A 20,806-nucleotide genomic window follows, 5' to 3' on the forward strand; every position below is an offset into this window, starting at 1 on the left:
TGTAGTACAACCTTTCGAACATGTACGTGGGTATATCACAAATGTTTTTGCCCATTACTCCCGTAATCTTATCAATCGCGTGTACAACTGTACGCTGTACTGGGCCAATGTGAATGTATGTGCGGCGAAGAGTATGATACTTTGTATACCATCCAAGTATATCGCTCTATGTTTATGGTATGAATGAATGTGCTCGTATTTATATGGTACACGTAAGCTCCATGATGCATATGAGCACTTACACGTGTGCACATACGTATGTATGCATGCTTTCTTGCGCTAATACTTTTGGACATTGGGACAGATCTGGTGTATTGTGGTTAACAAGTTAAGCCCAATGAGGTTAGAGGGGCAAATGAAAAATTAATATTAGTATGATCAACACCAGTGCTTTTAGGCCAATTTGCCCACATTCAATGTGAAGATTTTTACTGTAGAATGTTTTACTAATCTCTGCCGGCGCGCCGTTTTTTTTATTTTCATACTCTCCACCATAGGATGGGGGTATACTAAGTTCGTCATTCTGTTTGTAACACCTCGAAATAGGCGTCTAAGACCCTATAAAGTATATGTATTCTTGATCGTCATGACATTTTAAGTCGATCCAGCCATGTCCGTCCGTTCGTCCGTTCGTTTGTCTGTCGAAAGCACGCTAACTTTCGAAGGAGTAAATTTAGCCGCATGAAATTTTGCACAAACACTTCTTATTAATATAGGTCGGTTGGGATTGTAAATGGACCATATCGGCCAATAGCTGACATATAAACCGATCTTGGTCTTGACTTGTTGACACAAACAGGCTGACTTCGTGAGCCTCTAGAGGGCGCAATTCTTATCCGATTGGAATGAAATTTTGCACAAAGTATTTTATTATGATATCCAACAACTGTGCCAAGTATGGTTTAAATCGGTCAATAACCTTATATAGCTGTCATATAAACCGATCTGGGGTCTTGACTTCTTGAGCTTCTAGAGGGCGCAATTCTTATTCGAATTTTTTTGCATGAAGTATTTTATTATGACTTTTAATAACTGTGCCTAATGAGGTTCAAATCGGTTCATTACCTGATATAGGATGATTGGAATGAAATTTTACACGACGTGTTTCGCTATGATTTCCAACAACTGTGCCAAGTATGGTTTAAATCGGTCCATAACCTGATATAGCTGTCATTTAAACCGATCTGGGGACTTGACTTCTTGAGCTTCTAGAGGGCGCTATTCCTATCCGATTTGATTGAAATTTTGCATGACGTATTTTATTATGATATCCAACAATCGTGCCAAATAACGTTCGAATCGGATGAAAACCTGATATATCTGTCATATAAACCGATTTTGGGTCTTGACTTCTTGAGCCTCTTGAGGGCGCAATTCTTACCCGATTGGAATGACCGACCTCTCGATTTAATTTCGTACGAAGTATTTTATTATGATATCCAACAACTGTGCCAAGTATGGTTCAAATCGTTCAATAACCTTATACAGCTCTCATATAAACCGATCTGGGCACTTGATTTCTTGAGCAATTCCATTTCTATTTGGCTAAAATGTATTGTATTGACGTATTTAATGTGACTTTCAACAAATGTGCCAAAAAGGGTTCAAATCGGTTCATAACCTGATATAGCTGCCTTTTAAACCGATCTGGGATCTTGACTTCTTGAGCCTCTAGAGGTCGTAAATATTATCCGATTTGCCTGAAATTCTGTACGACGGGTGCTCTCATGACCATCAACATACGTGTTTATTCGAATTGGCTGACAATTTACACAGGTCTCCAACATATAATTTAATTGTGATCCGAACTGGACCATATCTTGATATCGCTCTAATAGCAGAGCAAATCTTTTCTTTTATCCTTTATTTTATATATATAAATATAAAATATAAAAGGGTATATGAGATTCGGTCCGGCCGAACTTAGAACGCTTTTACTTGTTTTCATCCTATTTCGATGAGATTTGGCACAGCGATTTCTGGTACCGCTCTAGACCTTTTTGTTGAATATCGTCCAGATCGGACCTTAGTTGGATATAGCTGCCATATTGACCGATCTCTCGATTTAAGGTCTAAGGCCCATAGAAGACGCATTTATTGTCCAATTTTGCTGAAATTTGGGACAGTGTGTTGTGTTAGGCCAGTCGACATCCTAATTTAATTTAGCTTAGAACGGTCCAGATTTTGATATAGCTGCCACATAGACCGATCTCTCGATTAAAGGTCTTGGGCCCATAAAAGGCGCATTTATTGTTTGATGTCGACAAAATTTTGGACAGTGATTTGTGTTAGGCCCTTCGACAATTTTTTTTAATTTGGCTCAGATCGGTCAAGATTTGGGTATAGCTGCCATATAGACCGATATATCGATTAAAGGTCTTGGGCCCATAAAAGGCGCATTAATTATCCGATTTCGCCGAAATTTGAGACAGTGAGTTATGTTAGCCCCTTCAACCTTATTTTGTTATTTGGCTCACATCGGTCCAGATTTAAATATATAGCTGCCATATAGACCGATAAAAGCCGCATTTTTTGTCCGATTTCGCCGAAATTTGGGACAGTGAGTTGCATTAGGTTCTTCAACAACTTTCTGCAATTTGGATCAGATCGGTCCATATTTGGATATAGCTCCCATATAGACCGACCTCTCGATTTAAGATTTTGGGCGCATAAAAGACACATTTTTTGTCCGATTTCGCCGAAATTTGGGACAGTGAGTTGTGTTAGGGCCTTCGACGGCCCTCTTCGATTTGGCCCAGATCAGTTCAGATTTGAATATAGCTGCCACATAGACCGTTCTCTCGATTTTAAGTCTTGGCGCCATAAAGCACATTTATTATCCGATTTCGCTGAAATACGACACAGTGACTTATGTCAAGCTTTTCGACATCCGTGTCGTGTATGGTTCGATCGGTCTTTATTTGGATATGGCTTCCAAAAAGATAAAAATTTTGTTCTACAAGATTGAACAATGACTTGTACTTATTAGACCTTTCAATATCCCTGTCGAAATTGGTACAAACCGAACCACATCCCGATAAAGCTGCTATGGGGATATACATTATGCATTTTTAGTCGGATTTTGACGAAAGGTGGTTAACATATATACCCAAGGTGGTGGGTATCCAAAGTTCGGCCTTTTTACTTGTTTTTCTCTCTCCTTAGATTTTAGGTTACAAAAAGAAGACAATTTATAAGTAATTACAACGTTTTGATAAGTGTCCCTATACTTTTTCCAAGTGAATTCACAGAAAAAGTCATCATAGCAAGCATCCATGAACCAAATGAGATTAAAGATCAAATTTAAGTTCGCCGTTCAAAGGCTCAGCCGAATGTTCAGGCTCAGCCTTATACAGAAGTAACCATGTTTTCTTACCCCTCTCTTATTCTTAGTAACGATTGTCCCTATTTTTTTCCACCACAGTATATACTTTACGGACTGTAGATCAATATTTGAAGGTGTTACAAACGGAATGACTAGATTAGTATACCCCCCATCCTATAGTGGTGGGTCTGAAAATGGGGAAAGGGTATTTTTGTTGATAAAACAGCAAACATTTACATCTACTGTTTCCAGTTAACTGCATTCTAATTAAGTTACTCATCTTTAAATGATACGTACCCAATATAGCGTACAATTTTCCACAGTCAATTGAAGTTTATGTTTAACTACTATTTTGCCGCCTTGAACTTTCAAATAAGTTCCAGCCTCTGATTTACGCACACACTTGTCTATTTGAATCTCTAATAACACTGTGCGGGTGGATGGGTGGTTGGTTGCGTGCGTGCGTATTTGGTGATGTGAAATAATAATAAAAAGCTCTCGTTTACTCGTTTCGTTTGAGTTTGCTATGCCACCGCGAGCGATGCGTGTTCTCAGTAGAACGACCGACACCACATCATCATCGGTATCACTTAAACCACATTTCTACACTCGTACTGTGCGCAATTGATGGATGTGCGCTTTGGAGGGGGGGGGATCCATGCATGTGTTGGTGTGTGTTTTGGGGATGGTGATGGGTCGTCGATGGCGATGCCGAGCAGTCAGACGACGACAATGCCAAAACAGTGGCATAACAACTAGCCGTTCGTTGTAGCTGCTATCACTAAGTGTGTGGTGCGCTATCTTCAAGTGAGCATACGAAAGCTCCATAAATACCAGCTTAAATATGTGGCTGATTTACCTGCTTGTATGCTAGCATTGGTTGCTGTTTGTTTAGATAATTCCGATAGTTAGTCGCACCACATACACACACACACACACACACATACATGCACACCCAGCAGCATATTGACATTTTGCTGGGGTTTTTACCAGTCGCAGTGGCTACGTAATAGCTTCTGTGGTAATGTTGTTGTCACAACTGATTTGTCATCTTATGTGTGTTCGTTCTGTTTATGCCAGCATGACATAAGCTCTTCCAACAGTTTAAGGATATTTTGGAGAATATTGGAGTTTTCTGACAGACTACTGAAAAGTATCATCATTTACATTTGTAGTAGCAGGTGAAGAAAAGCAAAAGTCGGCCACAGCCGACTATATAATAGCCTACAGACTGCTGACTTGTTAAATTTTTTTATGATCTAAACAAAGTAGTGGCTATAAAGTGCATATCGGATAAAAGTTATAAATGGGAGCTAATTGTAAAACTAAGCGGATTTCGATTAAATGTTTGCGCACAAATTGAGACCTCAAATCAAATATTTCAGGCAAGATTTTGCGTGTTTGAGGCCCGGATCAAACATCTTATGCAACATTTTGTAGGAATCGGACCCAAATAGTGGTTACTACAGTTATAACAGAGCATATCGAATGAAACGGCCAGCCATTAGACACATTGTAGCCGTGTACAACAAAAGATATCTCTTGTAAAGAAGTTATGACATTGCTCTTCTCTAGCTACGAACAAATAAAGGCGTGCTAAAGCTGCTATTACACCAACAGACATGTCATATGTAATTTCAACAAGTAAGAGCGTGCTAAGTTCGGCCGGGCCGCATCTTATATACCCTCCACCATGGATCGCATTTGTCGAGTTCTATGCGCGGTATCTCTTTTTGGGCAAAGAAAGGATATTGAATAAGAATTGTTATGCTATTGGAGCTATATCAAGTTATAGTCCGAATCGGACCATAAATGAATGCTGAACATTGTAGAAGTCATTGTCCAATATTTCAATTCATTCGGATAAGAATTGCGCCTTGTAGGGGCTCGAGAAGCAAAATCGGGAGATAGGTTTATATGGGAGCTGTATCAAGCTATTGATCGATTCAGACCATATTAGACACGTATGTTGAAGGTCATGAGAGAAGCCGTTGTATAAAATTTCTGCCAAATCGGATGAGAATTGCGCCCTCTAGAGGCTCAAGAAGTCAAAATCCCAGATCGGTTTATATGGCAGCTATATCAGGTTATAGACCGATTTGTACCATACTTAGCACAGTTATTGGAAGTTATAACAAAACACCTAACGCAAAATTTCAGTCAAATCGGACGAGAATTGCGCCCTCCAGAGGCTTAAGAAGTCAAGACCCAAGATCGGTTTATATGACAGCTATATCAAAACATGGACCGATTTGAATCATACTTAACACAGTTGTTGAAAGCGATACCAAAACACCACGTGCAAAATTTCAGTCCAATCGGACGAGAATTGCGCCCTCTGGAGGCTCAGGAAGTCAAGACCCAAGATCGGTTTATATGGCAGCTATATCAAAACATTGACCGATTAGGCCCATTTACAATCCCAACCGACCTACACGAATAAAAAGTATTTGTGCAAAATTTCAAGCGGTTAGCTTTACTCCTTCGAAAGTTAGCGTGCTTTCGACAGACAGACGGACGGACGGACAGACGGACGGACATGGCTAGATCGACTTAAAATGACATGACGATCTAGAATATATATACTTTATGGGGTCTCAGAAGCATATTTCGAGGTTTTACAAACAGAATGACGAAATTAGTATACGCCCATCCCATCCCCCATGGAGCGTATAAAAATAACAGCGTTGAAAGTTGTACACATCGTGTGATACATACCAACATTTTAATTTGACAAATAGATTTCGGAATAAATTTGCCACTTTAACCATTAAATAGAGCTTTTATTTCTTCGAACATGCGAGTACATGCAGACACATATCAATGGAAAAAGTAACAAACATATAAGAATACATATCGATTAGAGCGCGCTTTGTTCATATTTTTCGTACACTCAACGAAATTTGTCATTCAAAACAGCAAAAATGTCTGCTAAAACAACAGTTTTTGTTTGCTGAAAAAGGAAAAGCAGACATTACTGTTGTTTCAGCAAACCTAGTGCTGCTGATTTAGCAAACATATCCTAATGCAAGTTCAGCAGACAATATCTGCTGTTTTAAACACAAAAGTCTGCTAAAATATTGAAAATTTTTAAAAAGAATTTTCCATTTTTGGGGTACCTACCACAACATCATTTGTTCCTTGCTGTCCCTGGATCACTAGTACAACAAGAGCACTTGCGTGCAATGCAAAAACAACGTTTTGTCCCTTGCTTTCTATCTCTTGCTGTAGGGTGTTGTTGTTTGTGCTTTGAAACCCCTTTCTTATAGATTTTTTCATTGTTGGGTGTAGTTGGTTGAAACCCTTTTTTATATCGCTATCACTTGAATATTGTTTTGTTTTACACACCACGCGTGTTCTGGTCGCCTGATACTACCGATCACGTGTTTTAGGTACTTTTTTTCTGGTTACGATCAAACAAATAAAAAATCTTCTCATTTAGTTTACTCTCCTTGCATTATAAATTCAGCAGCAGTAATTTTCAGCAAATAAAAGACTTTAGCTATGACAGCAGGACTACTGCGGTAATAGCAGTATAATTAACTACTAACAGTCAGCAGACAGTGTTTGCTGCCATCAGTAGGTTCTTTCTATGTGCGCATGTTAGACAAGACTTATGAATACAGAAAGTGACAGTGCATATCACAAGTCTTATCGTGTAATAGCAGCTTAAGGCTCTACACTGCGCTGGGAATTAGAATCTGCATTTGAGAATTAGTTGAGACAACATTGTATTTGAATCGTTTTGTTGAGCTGCCACTCGATTCTTTGGCGAAATCATCTTTTTCCTTTGCTCTACAAAGAATTGGCAAACGACGGCAAATGACGTTGTATGGAATGTAGATTTTCATGGAATCCATATTATATACTGATGTACTATTCTTTAAAAATCAAAAAATAGACCATGTGATTATGCCGTTGACCAAAAATGTTTGCCTCACATGTAACATCCTTGCATTTTGCTTTGCTTCCAACTTGTAATTAATTAAAACTTTAATTAGGATACCAGCTCGAGTTACTGCCTCTCAGTGCGCTCTCTAACCTGAGGAACAGGACAAAAGAGTATTTAATCCTTAGTTACGGCCATGAGCGAGCATACACACAGGGGACACTTTGTGCCTTGACCATATTTTCCTAAGGAAATAAACATCAGCACCCCCCACACACATTCGCATGAGAATGAATTAATGCATGCGTGTGTGTGTGTGTGTGCACACACATCTTAGAGTGCTCTGAGTGTTTATGGTAGTTAGTCATGGAATGGAATGCACTTCAGGTGTCAGCATGTGACCGGTTTTGTGTTATTGTGCGAGTCAGCTCGCTGCCTCAGCTAATGGAGAGGAACGACAGAGTGCAAGGCAAGATAAATAAAACGTGATGATAAGGAACGAACCAAACGAACAAATGAAAGAATGAGGAAAGCAAACGAAAACAAGTCGCATACAAATGCGATGTTGCGATTACACCACTGTTTGTTTGCATGCGTTTGTACAAATGTTTGTGCATTGGTCGTCGCCAACGTCGTAGTCGTTGTTGTTTATAAGTCGCATAAATGTTGTACTTTATGCCATACTTGGACTTTGGCTTGTGAGTGAGCGTGTGTGTGTGTGTGTGTGTGTGCGTGTTAGTGACTATATTTGCGGCAGCATTGCGTGGGAAGGGTGCATTGGCTATGGCTTTGTTTTCTCTGAAACAAGACTAAGGAGAACCAAGTTTGTCAATGAGACTGACCCTTAGGAGGGCGGAAGGGTTTTTGGGTTGGCTGTTGTTGTTAGGCTTGCATGGTACAATGAAGGAAACCATAGAAACCAATGTGGGCCATGTGGCCCAGACATGTTTACAAACGAATCTGAATGGCAACGAACATAAATACAATCACACATTCAATGTTGGCGTACATATATGTAATTGTATTTTCATATTAAGGTGGCGCAAAGCAAGTTAAAACAAGTAAAAGCGTGCCGAGTTCGGCCGGGCCGAATCTTATGTACCCTCCACCATGGATCGCATTTGTCACGGTATCTCCTTTTAGGCAAACAAAGAACAAATAGAATAAGAAGTGTTATGCTATTGGAGCTATATCAAGTTATAGTCCGATTCGGACCATAAATGAATGCTGAACATTGTAAAGGTCATTGTGCGATATTTCAGTTCATTCGGATAAGATTAACGCCTTGTAGAGGCTTAAGAAGCAAAATCGGGACATAGGTTTATATGGGAGTTGTATCAAGCTATTGATCGATTCAGACTATATTAGACACAAGGTCATGAGAGAAACCGTTTTACAAAATTTCTGCCAAATCGGATAAGAATTGCGCCCTCTAGAGGCTCAAGAAGTCAAAATCCCAAATCGGTTTATATGGCAGCTATATCAGGTTATATACCGATTTGGACCATACTTCGCACAAAGGTTGGAAGTGATAACAAAACATCTCATGCTAAATTTCAGCCAAATCGGATAAGAGTGGCGCCTTCTAAAAGCTCAAGAAGTCAAGACCCAAGATCGGTTTATATGGCAGATATATTAGGTTATGTACCGATTTAAACCATATTGAGCACAGTTGTTTAAAGTGATACCAAAACACAACGTGCAGAATTTCAGTTAAATTGGATGAGAATTGCGCCCTCTAGAGGCTCAAGAAGTCAACACCCAAGATCGGTTTATATGGCAGCTATATCAAAACATGGACCGATTTGGCCCGTTTACAATCCCAGCCGACCTACACCAATAGGAAGTATTTGTGCAAAATTTCAAGCGGCTAGCTTTACTCCTTCAAATGTTAGCGTGCTTTCGACAGACAGACGGACGGACATGGTTAGTTCGACTAAAAATGTCACGACGATCAAGAATATATATACTTTATGGGGTCTTAGACACATATTTCGAGGTGTTACAAACAAAATGACGAAATTAGTACACCCCCATCCTATGGTGGAGGGTATTAAAATCCATGTTCATACTAAACGTTAGGATGTATGCAACATGTGAGAACACGGTTTCAATCACAAAATAAACACCCATCACTGAACAAAATCGGATTAAGATTTAGCTCCCATATATATCTTTTATCCGATATGCCATCTTTAGGCTCTGGTAGCCACAAGTTTGGCCCGATCTTTACAAAATGGTTTTTTCGGAAAAACTTCTTAGAATTGTATGTAGTTTACGTTTTTGCTATACGAGTTTTAATTTTTTTAAAAATCTAAGACGATATAGTCATGTCCGTCCGGCTGTCTGTTGAAGTCATGCTCCAATGAGATATTAGGCTGAAACTTTGCACATATTCTTCTTTTTTGTCCATAGGCAGCATGGGCTATATCGGATTTGAGGTCTTAGGACAATTAAAGCCGCGTTTCTTATCCGATTTCGATAAAATTTGGAACAGCGATTATTATCCGATATATCTGACATGTGTAGCAATCTCCCGATTTAAGTTCTTGGACCCAGCGACTATTACCCGATTTCGCTGAAATTTGGCAAAGTGAGCTGTATAAGGTTCTTGGACTGTATCTGAGCCGAAAATCCTTTGGGCGATAAGAACTTTCGACTCCTTTAAGCCGCCAGGCCCTGATGATGTATCACCGGTTGAATTACAAGCTGTGTCTGATAGACTAGTACCCTGGCTTAGAGAGATATACTCTGCTTGTATCAGAATGTCATTATACCTGTGGGATGGAGGGACACGAAGGTCATTTTCATTCCGAAAGCAGGAAAACTCTACCACACGAAGGCGAAAGATTTTCATCCTATTAGTCTGTCATCCTTTATGCTGAAGACTTTTGCGAGGTTGATAGAAACATATCTTTGGGCAAAGATCCCTGGAGATCGCCTGTCTCGGCAGCAGCATGCATATAGTAAAGGCAAAGAGCCCTTCACGACCTAGTCGGCTACACAGAGGGTTCTTACAATGGTAGCATTTCTTGACATTGAAGTTGTTTTCAATAATGTAAAACCGATGGCAATCATGAAGGAGTTGGAGTTTCTACGCATCAACTCTACCGTAACAAGTTTATAAATAACTTAGATGCATTCGGGCAGGCTTGGGATCTGTGGATCTAAAAAGATGGGTCAGCAGAGGAACACCTCAAGGAGGTGTACTGTCTCCGCTACTTTGGAATATAACCATTCGCAATATATTATTGTCTCTAGAAGAAAAAGGCGTGAAAGTGGTCACGTATGCTGATGAAGTGGCGGTTAGGGAAAAGTTTCCCACCACTCTAGGAGATATACTTCAGGAAGCTCTACGTGCAACAGCAAAGTGGGCTATCGAAAGTGGTATTGGTATTAATCCGTGCAAGACAGAAGTAGTTCTTTTCAGCGGGAGATACAAGTTACCTGTCTCCCTGGGGTGGAGAGAATGTTCCATTTACAGAAAGCGCAAAATACTTGGGTGTTTTGCTGGACAGGAAATTTAACTTTAAATCCAACATTTTGAATAAGGCAAGAAAGGCCACTCTTGCCCTATACACCTGCAAGAGAGCCATTGGCTAAAGTTGGGGGTTTAGACCGCGTGTCTTGCATTGGCTATATACTGCAGTTGTCAGACCTATAATGCTATATGGTGTTGTGGTCTGATGGACGGCGCTTCAAAAGTCCTCCTACTGGTCAATACTTAAACGAATCCAAAGGATGGCTTGTCTATGCATCACAGCCGCACTGAGGACGACACCATCTGATGCACTGCATTTAATGCAACATCTTATGCCTCTGGACATTGTGACGAGACAAATTGCAGCGACCACTGCCGTGAGGTTAAGGGAGCTTTTTCATTGGTCATGTGGGGCTATGCACACTGCGTTATCCTTGATACAATATCCGATGTTCCAGGCAGTGTGGATTACACCCTACCTGAGCCGCTTTTTGATAAAAAGTACTGTACCACTATTCCTGATAGAATCGATTGGAACTACGATATCCCTGGCAATCGGACATATTTACCGGCCTTGGCAATATGGGACTCAAATGAGAGGTATTTGAGAGTAGAATACGAATTTCTATACGAGTAGAATACAAATGTGGGACAAAGTTTCTGGGGCTCCATCCCTTCTCTAAAGCACCAAATAGGACTTATTTACTGACCCTGGCAATATGGGGCTCAAATTAAAGGTATTTAAATGTAGAATGCGAATCTGATATCCAAATGAGGGACCAAAAACAACCCACAAAGAGGACAAATTTACTACATTAGCAATATGGGGCTCAAATGAAAGGTCTTTGGGAGTAAAGCACGAATCTGATATAGGACGTATATAGGACGATATCTGATATAGGATGTATTTGCTGACCATTCCAATATGGGGCTGTAATCACTGAACGACCCCATCCCCCAAAACTCCCCCGAAACAGGTCATGTTTGCCGACTATGGAAATAAATGAAAGGTATTTGGGAGTAGAGCACGAATCTGACATCAACATTCGGAACCAACTGCCTAGGGGAGGTCCCACCCACATAACAACGCCCCAATTTTGGGTCTTAAAGGGTGTGGTTGCTCACCATGACAATTTTGGGTTTTAAAGGGAGTGGATCTCGATAAGGGGCATTTGAGATTAGAAAGCTATTTGAGATTAGAAAACGAAATTGATATCCAATTTTTAAGCCAATGGCAATATGTTCAAATAAATGATATTTGAGATTAGAGCACAAAGCTGATACATTTCAGGGCTGAGTGTTTGGGGGACCACCCCACTCCCCAAAACACCCCTAAATCGGACATATTTACCAACCACGTCAATGTGGGGCTCAAATGAAGAGTATTGGGGGTCTACCCCTTCCCTAAAACACCCCACAAAACGCAATATGAATAAGAATACGAATCTGATATCCAAATGTGGGACCATGTCTTTGGGGCACTGTCCCTTTCCCAAAACACCCCTCAAAGAGTAAAAATTTCGGGGCGAAATGTTTGAGAACGTCTCATCCCATAAACTCCCCTTAAACCAATGGGAATATGGGGTTTAAATAAATGGTAATTGAGAGTAGAGCACGATGCTGGGATTCTTTTCAGGGCCAAGAGTCTAAGGGACCACCTCACCTCCGAAAACACCCCTAAGTCGGACATTATGACAATATCGTCGAAAATAAATATTCAAAGGATAATTTTGTTCCATATAAGGTAAAAGAAGGCGCATCGGAGCGGGCCCGGTTCAGCTAGTCTGCCATATAAGCCGATCCTGGATCATGGATTCTTGAGCCTCTAGCCTTTTACTATGGTCTCCAACATTCAAATCAAGTATGGTCCGAATCGGTCCATAGCCTATTATATTGGAGCTACAGCTTAGTAATTCCTACCCATTATCCTTTGTTTGCCCATAAAGAGATAGCACTCAAAGAACTTGACAAATACGATCCACGGTGCAGGGTATATAAGATTTGATCCGGCCGAACTTTATATGTTTCTTTCTATTTTTCCCGCAATTCCAGCTTGAAATAAAACGCCCAAAAAGTGGCATATTTGTGAACGAAAGTCAAGCGCCAGATTTTAATGCCAGTGACGGAACTCCCTTTAGCCACTATAACCCCAGGGTATTGCAAGAACAATTTGATGCCCAGAATCTTGAAAAGATTGACGTGATACCTGGCAGCAACAAACGCGATCTGTGGACATGGAATTTGGGAGTGCAGCGAAGAGAACGTGAATTGGATCGGCGTTTTATAGAAGCAGCAGTGCCTAAATTCGGTAAAGTTGACTTACAGATAAGAAAAAAATTTGATTTTATTACTCTATGTTATTTTATGTTCGACAGATTGTGATGACATTGAATTGACAGTTTATAGTATACCTCAAGATTTGGAGAAGACTTTCAGCGCAAGAATTTTATTTGGCACCAAGGCCCTACAACCAGAGCCTGAACCTAGACGACAAAGGTAAGCCTTTATAGGCAACTCGTAGGTCAACTATTTCAATAGCCATATAAACCCACATACTATTGTATATATTGGGTTGCCCAAAAAGTAATTGCGGATCATATAGTCGGCGTTGACAAATTTTTTCACAGCTTGTGACTCTGTAATTGCATTCTTTCTTCTGTCAGTTATCAGCTTTTACTTTTAGCTTGCTTTAGAAAAAAAAGTGTAAAAAAGTATATTTGATTAAAGTTCATTCTAAGTTTTATTAAAAATGCATTTACTTTCTTTTAAAAAATCCGCAATTACTTTTTGGGCAACCCAATATATACATATATATTTACAGTGGCAGAAAAAAGAATAGGGACACTTTGCTATTTCGCGCACTTTAATTAGTTTTCTTAAATCTTTTATTATTTGATGTTAAATAAACAAAAATTTTTTTTTACTTAATTGGTTCTAGCTAAAGAACGTAAAAACTCAAAATTAATATCAACAAAATAAAAAAAAAAAATTATTTACACTTGAACCTCGATTATCCGGGCCTCTATTAACCGGTTACCCCTGTTAACCGGCATGCTGTGCTTTTGATTTGGAACTTCTATTAACCATCCGCACCATTGACATACGGATTAAGTTTGAGGCCGCCACTGCGGCTATGAGACTTAAGGCGATGGGAGAATGGATTGAGGATGGGAGCAGCTCATACCATCGCGGTATAGTCGGGGCGACGATAGGAAACCTGGAAGGAAGGAAAAAGGTTTCCGATCGGATATCTGAGATGACACTTGAGTTCGAGTGCGAGGCACTGCTGACGGAACCCTAGTATTGTCATCTGGAAAATCATGGTATACGGATGGATCAAAGCTAGAGGACTGAGTGGGCCTGTTTTTTTTAGACTGCCTGACCATAATACGGAGGATACCGTAGCGTAGAGGTTAGCATGTCCGCCTATGACGCTGAACGCCTGGGTTCTAATCCTGGCGAGACCATCGGCTCAACCGATTTTCTTGAAATTTTCACAGATGGTGCATAATGATCCCATGGCGAAAATAGGGTACTACATTTTTTGATATCTAAAGGGGGGGGGGGGAGGGGTGGACCCTCCCCCTTACCCTAATTTTCAGAAACGCCAGATCTCGGTGGTGGGTGGTGCGATTTAAGAGAAATTTTGTGCGATCTCTTAAAGTAACCTTAAAAATAAAAATTTGGTATCCAAATTTCGGATGGAGTACCTAGGGGGGCAGCCCCACCCCCATAACCTACCAAATATATATATAGACCAATCATGACAATATGGGGCTCAAATGAAAGGTATTTAAGAGTAGAAAACGTATCTGCTATCCAATTGTCGGACTAAGTGTTTGGGGGACCACCCCAACCCCCAAAACACCCCTAAATCGGACATATTTACCGAAAGCTAGAGGACAGAGTGGGCCGGGGGTCTACATTGAGAATCCAAGGACTGAGATCTGCTTTAGACTGCCTGACCATAATACGTAGGCCACCGCAGCGTAGAGGTTAGCATGTCCACCTATGACGCTGAACGCCTGGGTTCTAATCCTGGCGAGACCATCATAAAAAAATTTCAGCGGTGGTTTTTCCCTCCTAATGCTGGCAACATTTGTAAGGTACTATGCCATGTAAAACTTCTCTCCAAAGAGGTGTCGCACTGCGGCGCGCCGTTCGGACTCGGCTATAAAAAGGAGGCCCCTTATCATTGAGCTTAAACTTGAATCGGACTGCACTCATTGATATGTGAGATACGGTCCTGCAGATGGAGACCCGGGGCTATCACGAAATGCGTGAGGTGGTGTGGTGCTAACGCGAGGACATCGACTGTGAACATCTTTCCGGGCAGTAAAATGGCCATAAGGACAATAACAACCAGTACGGTAAGATCGCGAACAATCTTGGCATCTAAGAAGGAGATTAACGCCATCTCTGATAATGGCACAATCCGCATCGTTTGGGTGCCGGGCCTTAACGGAGTAAGTGGGAATGAAAGGCCAGACGATTTGGTGGTGAAGGCCAGAGGACTGCCGTCAATAAACTTGGCTAACCCGAAGCCTTTCGGGTCGACGCAGTCCGAGTTAAGGGAGTGGGCGGGGAATGCGCATGTAAAGCTGTGGAACAGCGACGCAGTCGGTAGGATTGCGAAAATCCTATGGTGTGATCCGGATCACGATCCGAAAGGACGAGGCTATTACTAAAAGGAAGTAAGAAGGAGGTCAAAATAGCCTTTGGTGTCATAACGGGACATATAGAACTAATAGCTCACTTTTTGGCATAAGTGATATCGGTGCGGCAAGTGATAGCATAGCGTGGGGAAAATGAGTCGGAGCATTTCCTATGTCATTGACCCGCTTTCGCGGCTAAAAGACAACGGTACTTAGATGGGAACACAATACCAGACCAACTTAGGGGCATGGCATGGAAAACAATAAGGGATTTTGTAAGTAGCACCGAATTCCTAACTTAGATTTTTTCTGGGGGTATATTCATTTTGTCATTCCGTTTGCAACACATCGAAATATCCATTTCCGACCCTATGTTCCGTAAAAATCTTAGACGATCTAGACATGTCCGTCAGTCTGTCTGTTAAAATCTCGCTACAGTCTTTAAAAATAGAGATATTGACCTGAAACTTTGCACAATTTCCTTTTTTGTCTATAATCAAATTAAGTTCGAAGATGGGCTATATTGGACTATATCTTGATATTACCCCCCTATATAGACCGATCCGCCGATTTAGGGTCTTAGGTCCATAAAAGCCACATTTATTATCCGATTTTGCTGAAATTTAGGACGGTGAGTTGTGTTAGGCCCTTCGACATCTTTCTTCAATTTCGCCCAGATCGATTCAGATTTGGATATAGCTGCCATATAGACCGATCTCTAGATTTAAGGTCTTGGGCCCATAAAAGGCGCATTTATTATCCGATGTTGCTGAAATTTGACACAGTGTGTTGTGTTAGGACCTTCGACAACCTTGGTCAATTTGGCTCAGATCGGTTCAGATCTGGATATAGCTGCCATATAGACCGATTTCTTGATTTAAGGTTTTGGGCACATAAAAAGCGCATTTATTGTCCGATGTCGATGAAATTTGGGACAGTGAGTTAAGTTAAGCTCCTTGACATACTTCTGCAATATGGTACAGATCGGTCTAGATTTGGATATAGCTGTCATATAGGCCGATCTCCCGATAAAGGGTCTGAAGACCAAAAAATTTCTAAAATAAATTCTAAAAAATGCCTAAAGTAATCAAAACAGTAACAAGTAACAGGCAACCATCAAAAGAAGCATACAACATTTTTTTTCAGAAGACTTTTGTACTCAAAACAGCAGATTTTGTTAGTTGAAATAGCAGTAAGAAATGCTTGCTAATACAGCAGCCCTGTGTTTGCTGAAACAGCAGTAATGTCTGCTTTGCCATTTTTAGCAGAAAAAAAACTGCTGTTTTAGCAAACATTTTTGCTGTTTTTAATAACAAATTTGGTTGAGTGTAATACGTAGTGCTGGCGCACTGTTTAATCACAAAGTTTAGTCAAGTTTCCTTCGAACTAGGGTACCACACATTGTGCCACAATTCATTTTCATTTTAAGAGTTTCGGTGTCGCACTTTGCTTTTTTGAAAACATTTGGCACTTAGTAAACGCTATGTGCTACTATTTTTTCTACCACTGTAAATTTTATATTTTTATGGGAAAAATAAAATGGCTCAAAATCTTTGAATTATTTCATCTAATCTGTCCTTTGATTGATAGGACTTCAAATCACTCCTTTAAAAAAATTTCCTTTTTAACTAACAGACAATTGTTTTTGCCCTTCCCTGTTGACATTTTCCAGAAGCTTCAATCGCCCCCTAGAAATGGCTTGTCTGTATGCGGCTTTTGTGGAAAGTTTTCGTCTTAATGCCGACTTCTGGAGTAGCGAAACTATGGACAACATCCTGAAGATGGGAGAGAAGCTACTGGCAAAGAGTCACAAATTGAATTACAAGAGCATGGACAACGACTATGATATATTGCCACAGATTGCTGAGAGACAGGCCGAAATTGGTCTTAAAACCCATTTTTGTGGCCCCTTGAAAAGTGAGCCCAACATCTACAAGGCCCTCACATTGTACTTCTCCAAATACAATGCTTGCGTCTTGTGTTCGAAGAACTTGTATTTGCTGATCTGGAAGAGATGCCGCAATGTTTTTGATATTTTCGATCCAAATGGTCGAGGCGAAAATTGCGAAAGGAATTTCGAGAGAGGGAAATGCGCCCATATTTCCACCAACTTTGTGGAGCATTTGGTGCATCTCATTGTGAACCTTAGCCAAACAGATATGGAAGGTGACTTCAAATTGTACCAAATTTTGTTGGTTAGTTTCGGCAAACTGCTGCAATCTGTAGCCAAGAAGCCTTTTGCCAAGAATGTGCACAAAATTTGGACAGTGGTAAATGAGAGTTTTGCCCTGATTCCCGGTTGTAATAATGGGCTCTTTCAACCCAGCTCTGCACTGGTCCCCAACCCTTCGATGCTTATCTCTGTTATGGCCATCCTGTACTCCCTGATCGAAAGACCGAATGTGTGGAAACCCGACACCATAGATGAGTTGATACGTCTGGGTACAGCCTACCACAAGAGTTTGCGAAGGAAACTAAAACTGAAGGATAATCAGCATGTTCACATTACCGATTTGCCAGACAAGTACGTTCTAGGGACCTATAAGGCGTCCTTGAAAAAGGATCCCTTCTTCTATAATGGCACCTTGAGTGAATATTGCCAAAAGTTTAGTGATTCTCTGCTGAGTTGTGGTCTGAGTGAGCTATTCCATGAGAATTGGGAAGCCGCTTTGATACAAATCGACAACTCCGTGTTGTCCGTGTGGAGGGACAATGAACTTTTCTATGTCTACGATGCGTTTCGCCGAGGCAAAGTTGGTCAAGTATTGGACCCCGATGACTACATGTCCAAAGGAGTGGCGGTTTTGCAAATGCATTCAAGCTTTGACTCATTGCTGAGGGTGCTTTGCGAGAAGGCCTTGCACATGCGACGAGGTGGCAAATTCTTCATTCATGCCATTAATGTGGGCTGCATCAAGCCCCTTATGGATGGTAAGCCTAGAAAGTTAAGGTATCCGAAATTGAAACTGACTCCGCAGGCCCATATGGGAGGGGAGGCAACAAACGATGAAGATGCAGAGGGAGACAGGGAGGATGACACAAAGGCCAGCAAAAAGATGGAAAAGTCGAAAAAGGACAAAAAGAAGATGCTGAAGGTATGCAGCATAGAGTCATTGAAAGAGCACGAACGACTGCCAGCATATGACAATGTCGATGTTGTGGAGGGCTTGGTGGACGATGTTGTGGGAAATATTATTTGCCTTTTCCCAGAACCAACGGTGGCCAGACCAAAATTATACAAATCGGCCACCCAAGTCCTGCTGAGATCCGATAAGGAATACTTGGAACAATTGAAATATATGGTGCAACATGACCAAGACTATGACAATGTGAATGCCTCCTTTCCAACAGAGAAGCCAGAAGATGAATTGCCTACAGTGACTTTGGAACAAGAACTGACCATCGCGAGCAATTTCAATGGCCTATCGGATGGAGCTTGGGTGATTTTTGGCTCCACAGCTTTGCCTCGTCGCGTTGAAGAGCAGACTAAGGTCAGAGGTCTGATATCGGCTGTGGTAGCAGTTGCCTTGACGTCGCGCTATAATATTTCCACCTGGAACAGTGCCTTGATAGATTATGCCCTCAATGCTACGGAGACTTTTGGCAACGATTTCCAGGTCTACCAATACACCCTGGGTATGGTGTTGTCGGGGAAGATTCCGTCTCTAAGCTTGGGCCGAAGAAACTACCGGTTCAAGGTGCAGAAAGTCTTCAAATCGGATTTGGAAAAAACTTTGCGACAGGCTCTGCTCGAAAACTTGGTCGAATACAATCGCCTTTTGGTTATATGCCAACGTTTTAGCTGTACGATTGTCAAACGCTACAATTTCCTATACATGTTTGTGGGTTACCCTGTAAATTCGGTGGGTTACCGTCATTGCAAGGGCAAGGGACCAGCCTGTCTTCTGCGATTTGCAGAGCTGGATACCCTGATAAGACGCATAGAGTATGGCTGCAATCCCCAGGGTTGTGATGTCACCAACTATGTGGTGATGCCATTGAAGGTGTACGACATCACTTCCGACAATTTCAGTCGCTACAGGCAATGGCCCGCCAAGATGGAGCAGCGTATGTACGAGGAGGCTCTGCATGAGCGCAAACGTCTAGATGAGAGCAAAAAGTCAAAATTAGAGTTTCTGGAAAGTGAACTGCAGAAGGAAACAGAAAGACTAGAAGACTTTAGAAACAGCAAGACATCAAGACGGTCCAAGAAAACAAATCTGCAAGCATATCATGTTGAAACCGTTGAATCTGATGCCAAGACCGCCGATGTTTCAGAGCAGCAAGACCATGAGTCCAGTCAAACTGTTATACCAGAGGGCTATGTGCGAAACTCATCCAAACATACGATTGCTGGAAAATCGACCAAAGCTTCTAGCCATGAATGTCCGCCACCTCGTCCCCTACTTTATGGCTATAGGCTGCGAGAAAAGGATTATCTGTATAAAATCCAAGGATCAAAGTTCCTACAGCGTCGTGCAGAGTGTCTTCTGGATGAAGTTAAACCCTGTTTCTTTGCCAGCACCTTGGCTATACTCTATGCCATTGTACGACCTCACAACCAATGGACTTCACAGCGTGTGGACCAAGTCATTGATTCGGCTCTGATTTTAAGCGACCATATAGAGAACGCTTCGGCTTCGTTTGAGAAGATCATAAAACATGTCAGCGTGGACGACTACACTTTTGACATATGGATCAAGACATTTGAGCCCAAAGGCCTTGTAGGAAACCTGGCGCAGAATCTCGAAAGGGCCACTAAGCTGAGAAAGCAAATGCTGCTACATACTGCCAATTGCACCTATGCCGTTTACAAAGATGATTATTATCATCTATTCGATCCATATCCTTCCATGGAAATTCTTGATAATATACCTGGGGGTGGTGCCTCGAAACCCCATAGGGACGTAGTACTTAAGGAGATAAGGCGCTATGGAGAACGTAATACAGCTTCTTGGATATTATTTGCTGATGCCGAATCTATGGTGCATTACATGGATCAACGCTGTTGCAGTGCGACATGGAAGGAAGAGGGCGATTACTCATATATGGTAGGTGTGATCAGTCACTAATGTAGTCACAAGAAGAGTTGACATATTTTTTGGCGTTACAACTACTACATCAAGAGTAGGACTTAAAGTCACTGGGCTTCCCATTTACCTTTAGGACAGCACCATATACACCAATCCCATGGCATCGTCAAGGGCTGACGCCTCAGTGCACAACACACTTCTACAACAACAACCACATACACAGACAGTTCTTTAGACAATTTTTAACGAAAAGTTTTCAAAATATAAACTCAGGCCCATTCCTTATCTCAAACACCACACCACAGGTCTTTACGAGGGTACTAACAGATGGGATAGATGAAGATATTTAGTTGATTTGGCATGACAGCGGGGATAATAATGGAAAATTTATAATTGCAGAAAATTCCATTGAAATTTCGTCTT

General features: G+C 41.2%; 1 protein-coding gene across 1 annotated transcript in view; it reads left to right on the forward strand.

Annotated features, from left to right (window-relative positions):
- LOC106090394 (uncharacterized) overlaps positions 1-20,806 on the forward strand; it is a 52,811-nt gene that overhangs the window by 28,351 nt on the left and 3,654 nt on the right. The window contains exons 2-4 of the mRNA XM_013256563.2: positions 12,748-13,003; positions 13,071-13,191; positions 17,023-20,401. Of these exons, the coding sequence (XP_013112017.2) occupies positions 12,748-13,003; positions 13,071-13,191; positions 17,023-20,401 (3,756 nt within the window). The remainder of the gene's footprint in view (positions 1-12,747; positions 13,004-13,070; positions 13,192-17,022; positions 20,402-20,806) is intronic.

This window comes from Stomoxys calcitrans, chromosome 1 (assembly GCF_963082655.1).
Source record: "Stomoxys calcitrans chromosome 1, idStoCalc2.1, whole genome shotgun sequence".
Taxonomy (NCBI): Eukaryota; Metazoa; Arthropoda; class Insecta; order Diptera; family Muscidae; genus Stomoxys; species Stomoxys calcitrans.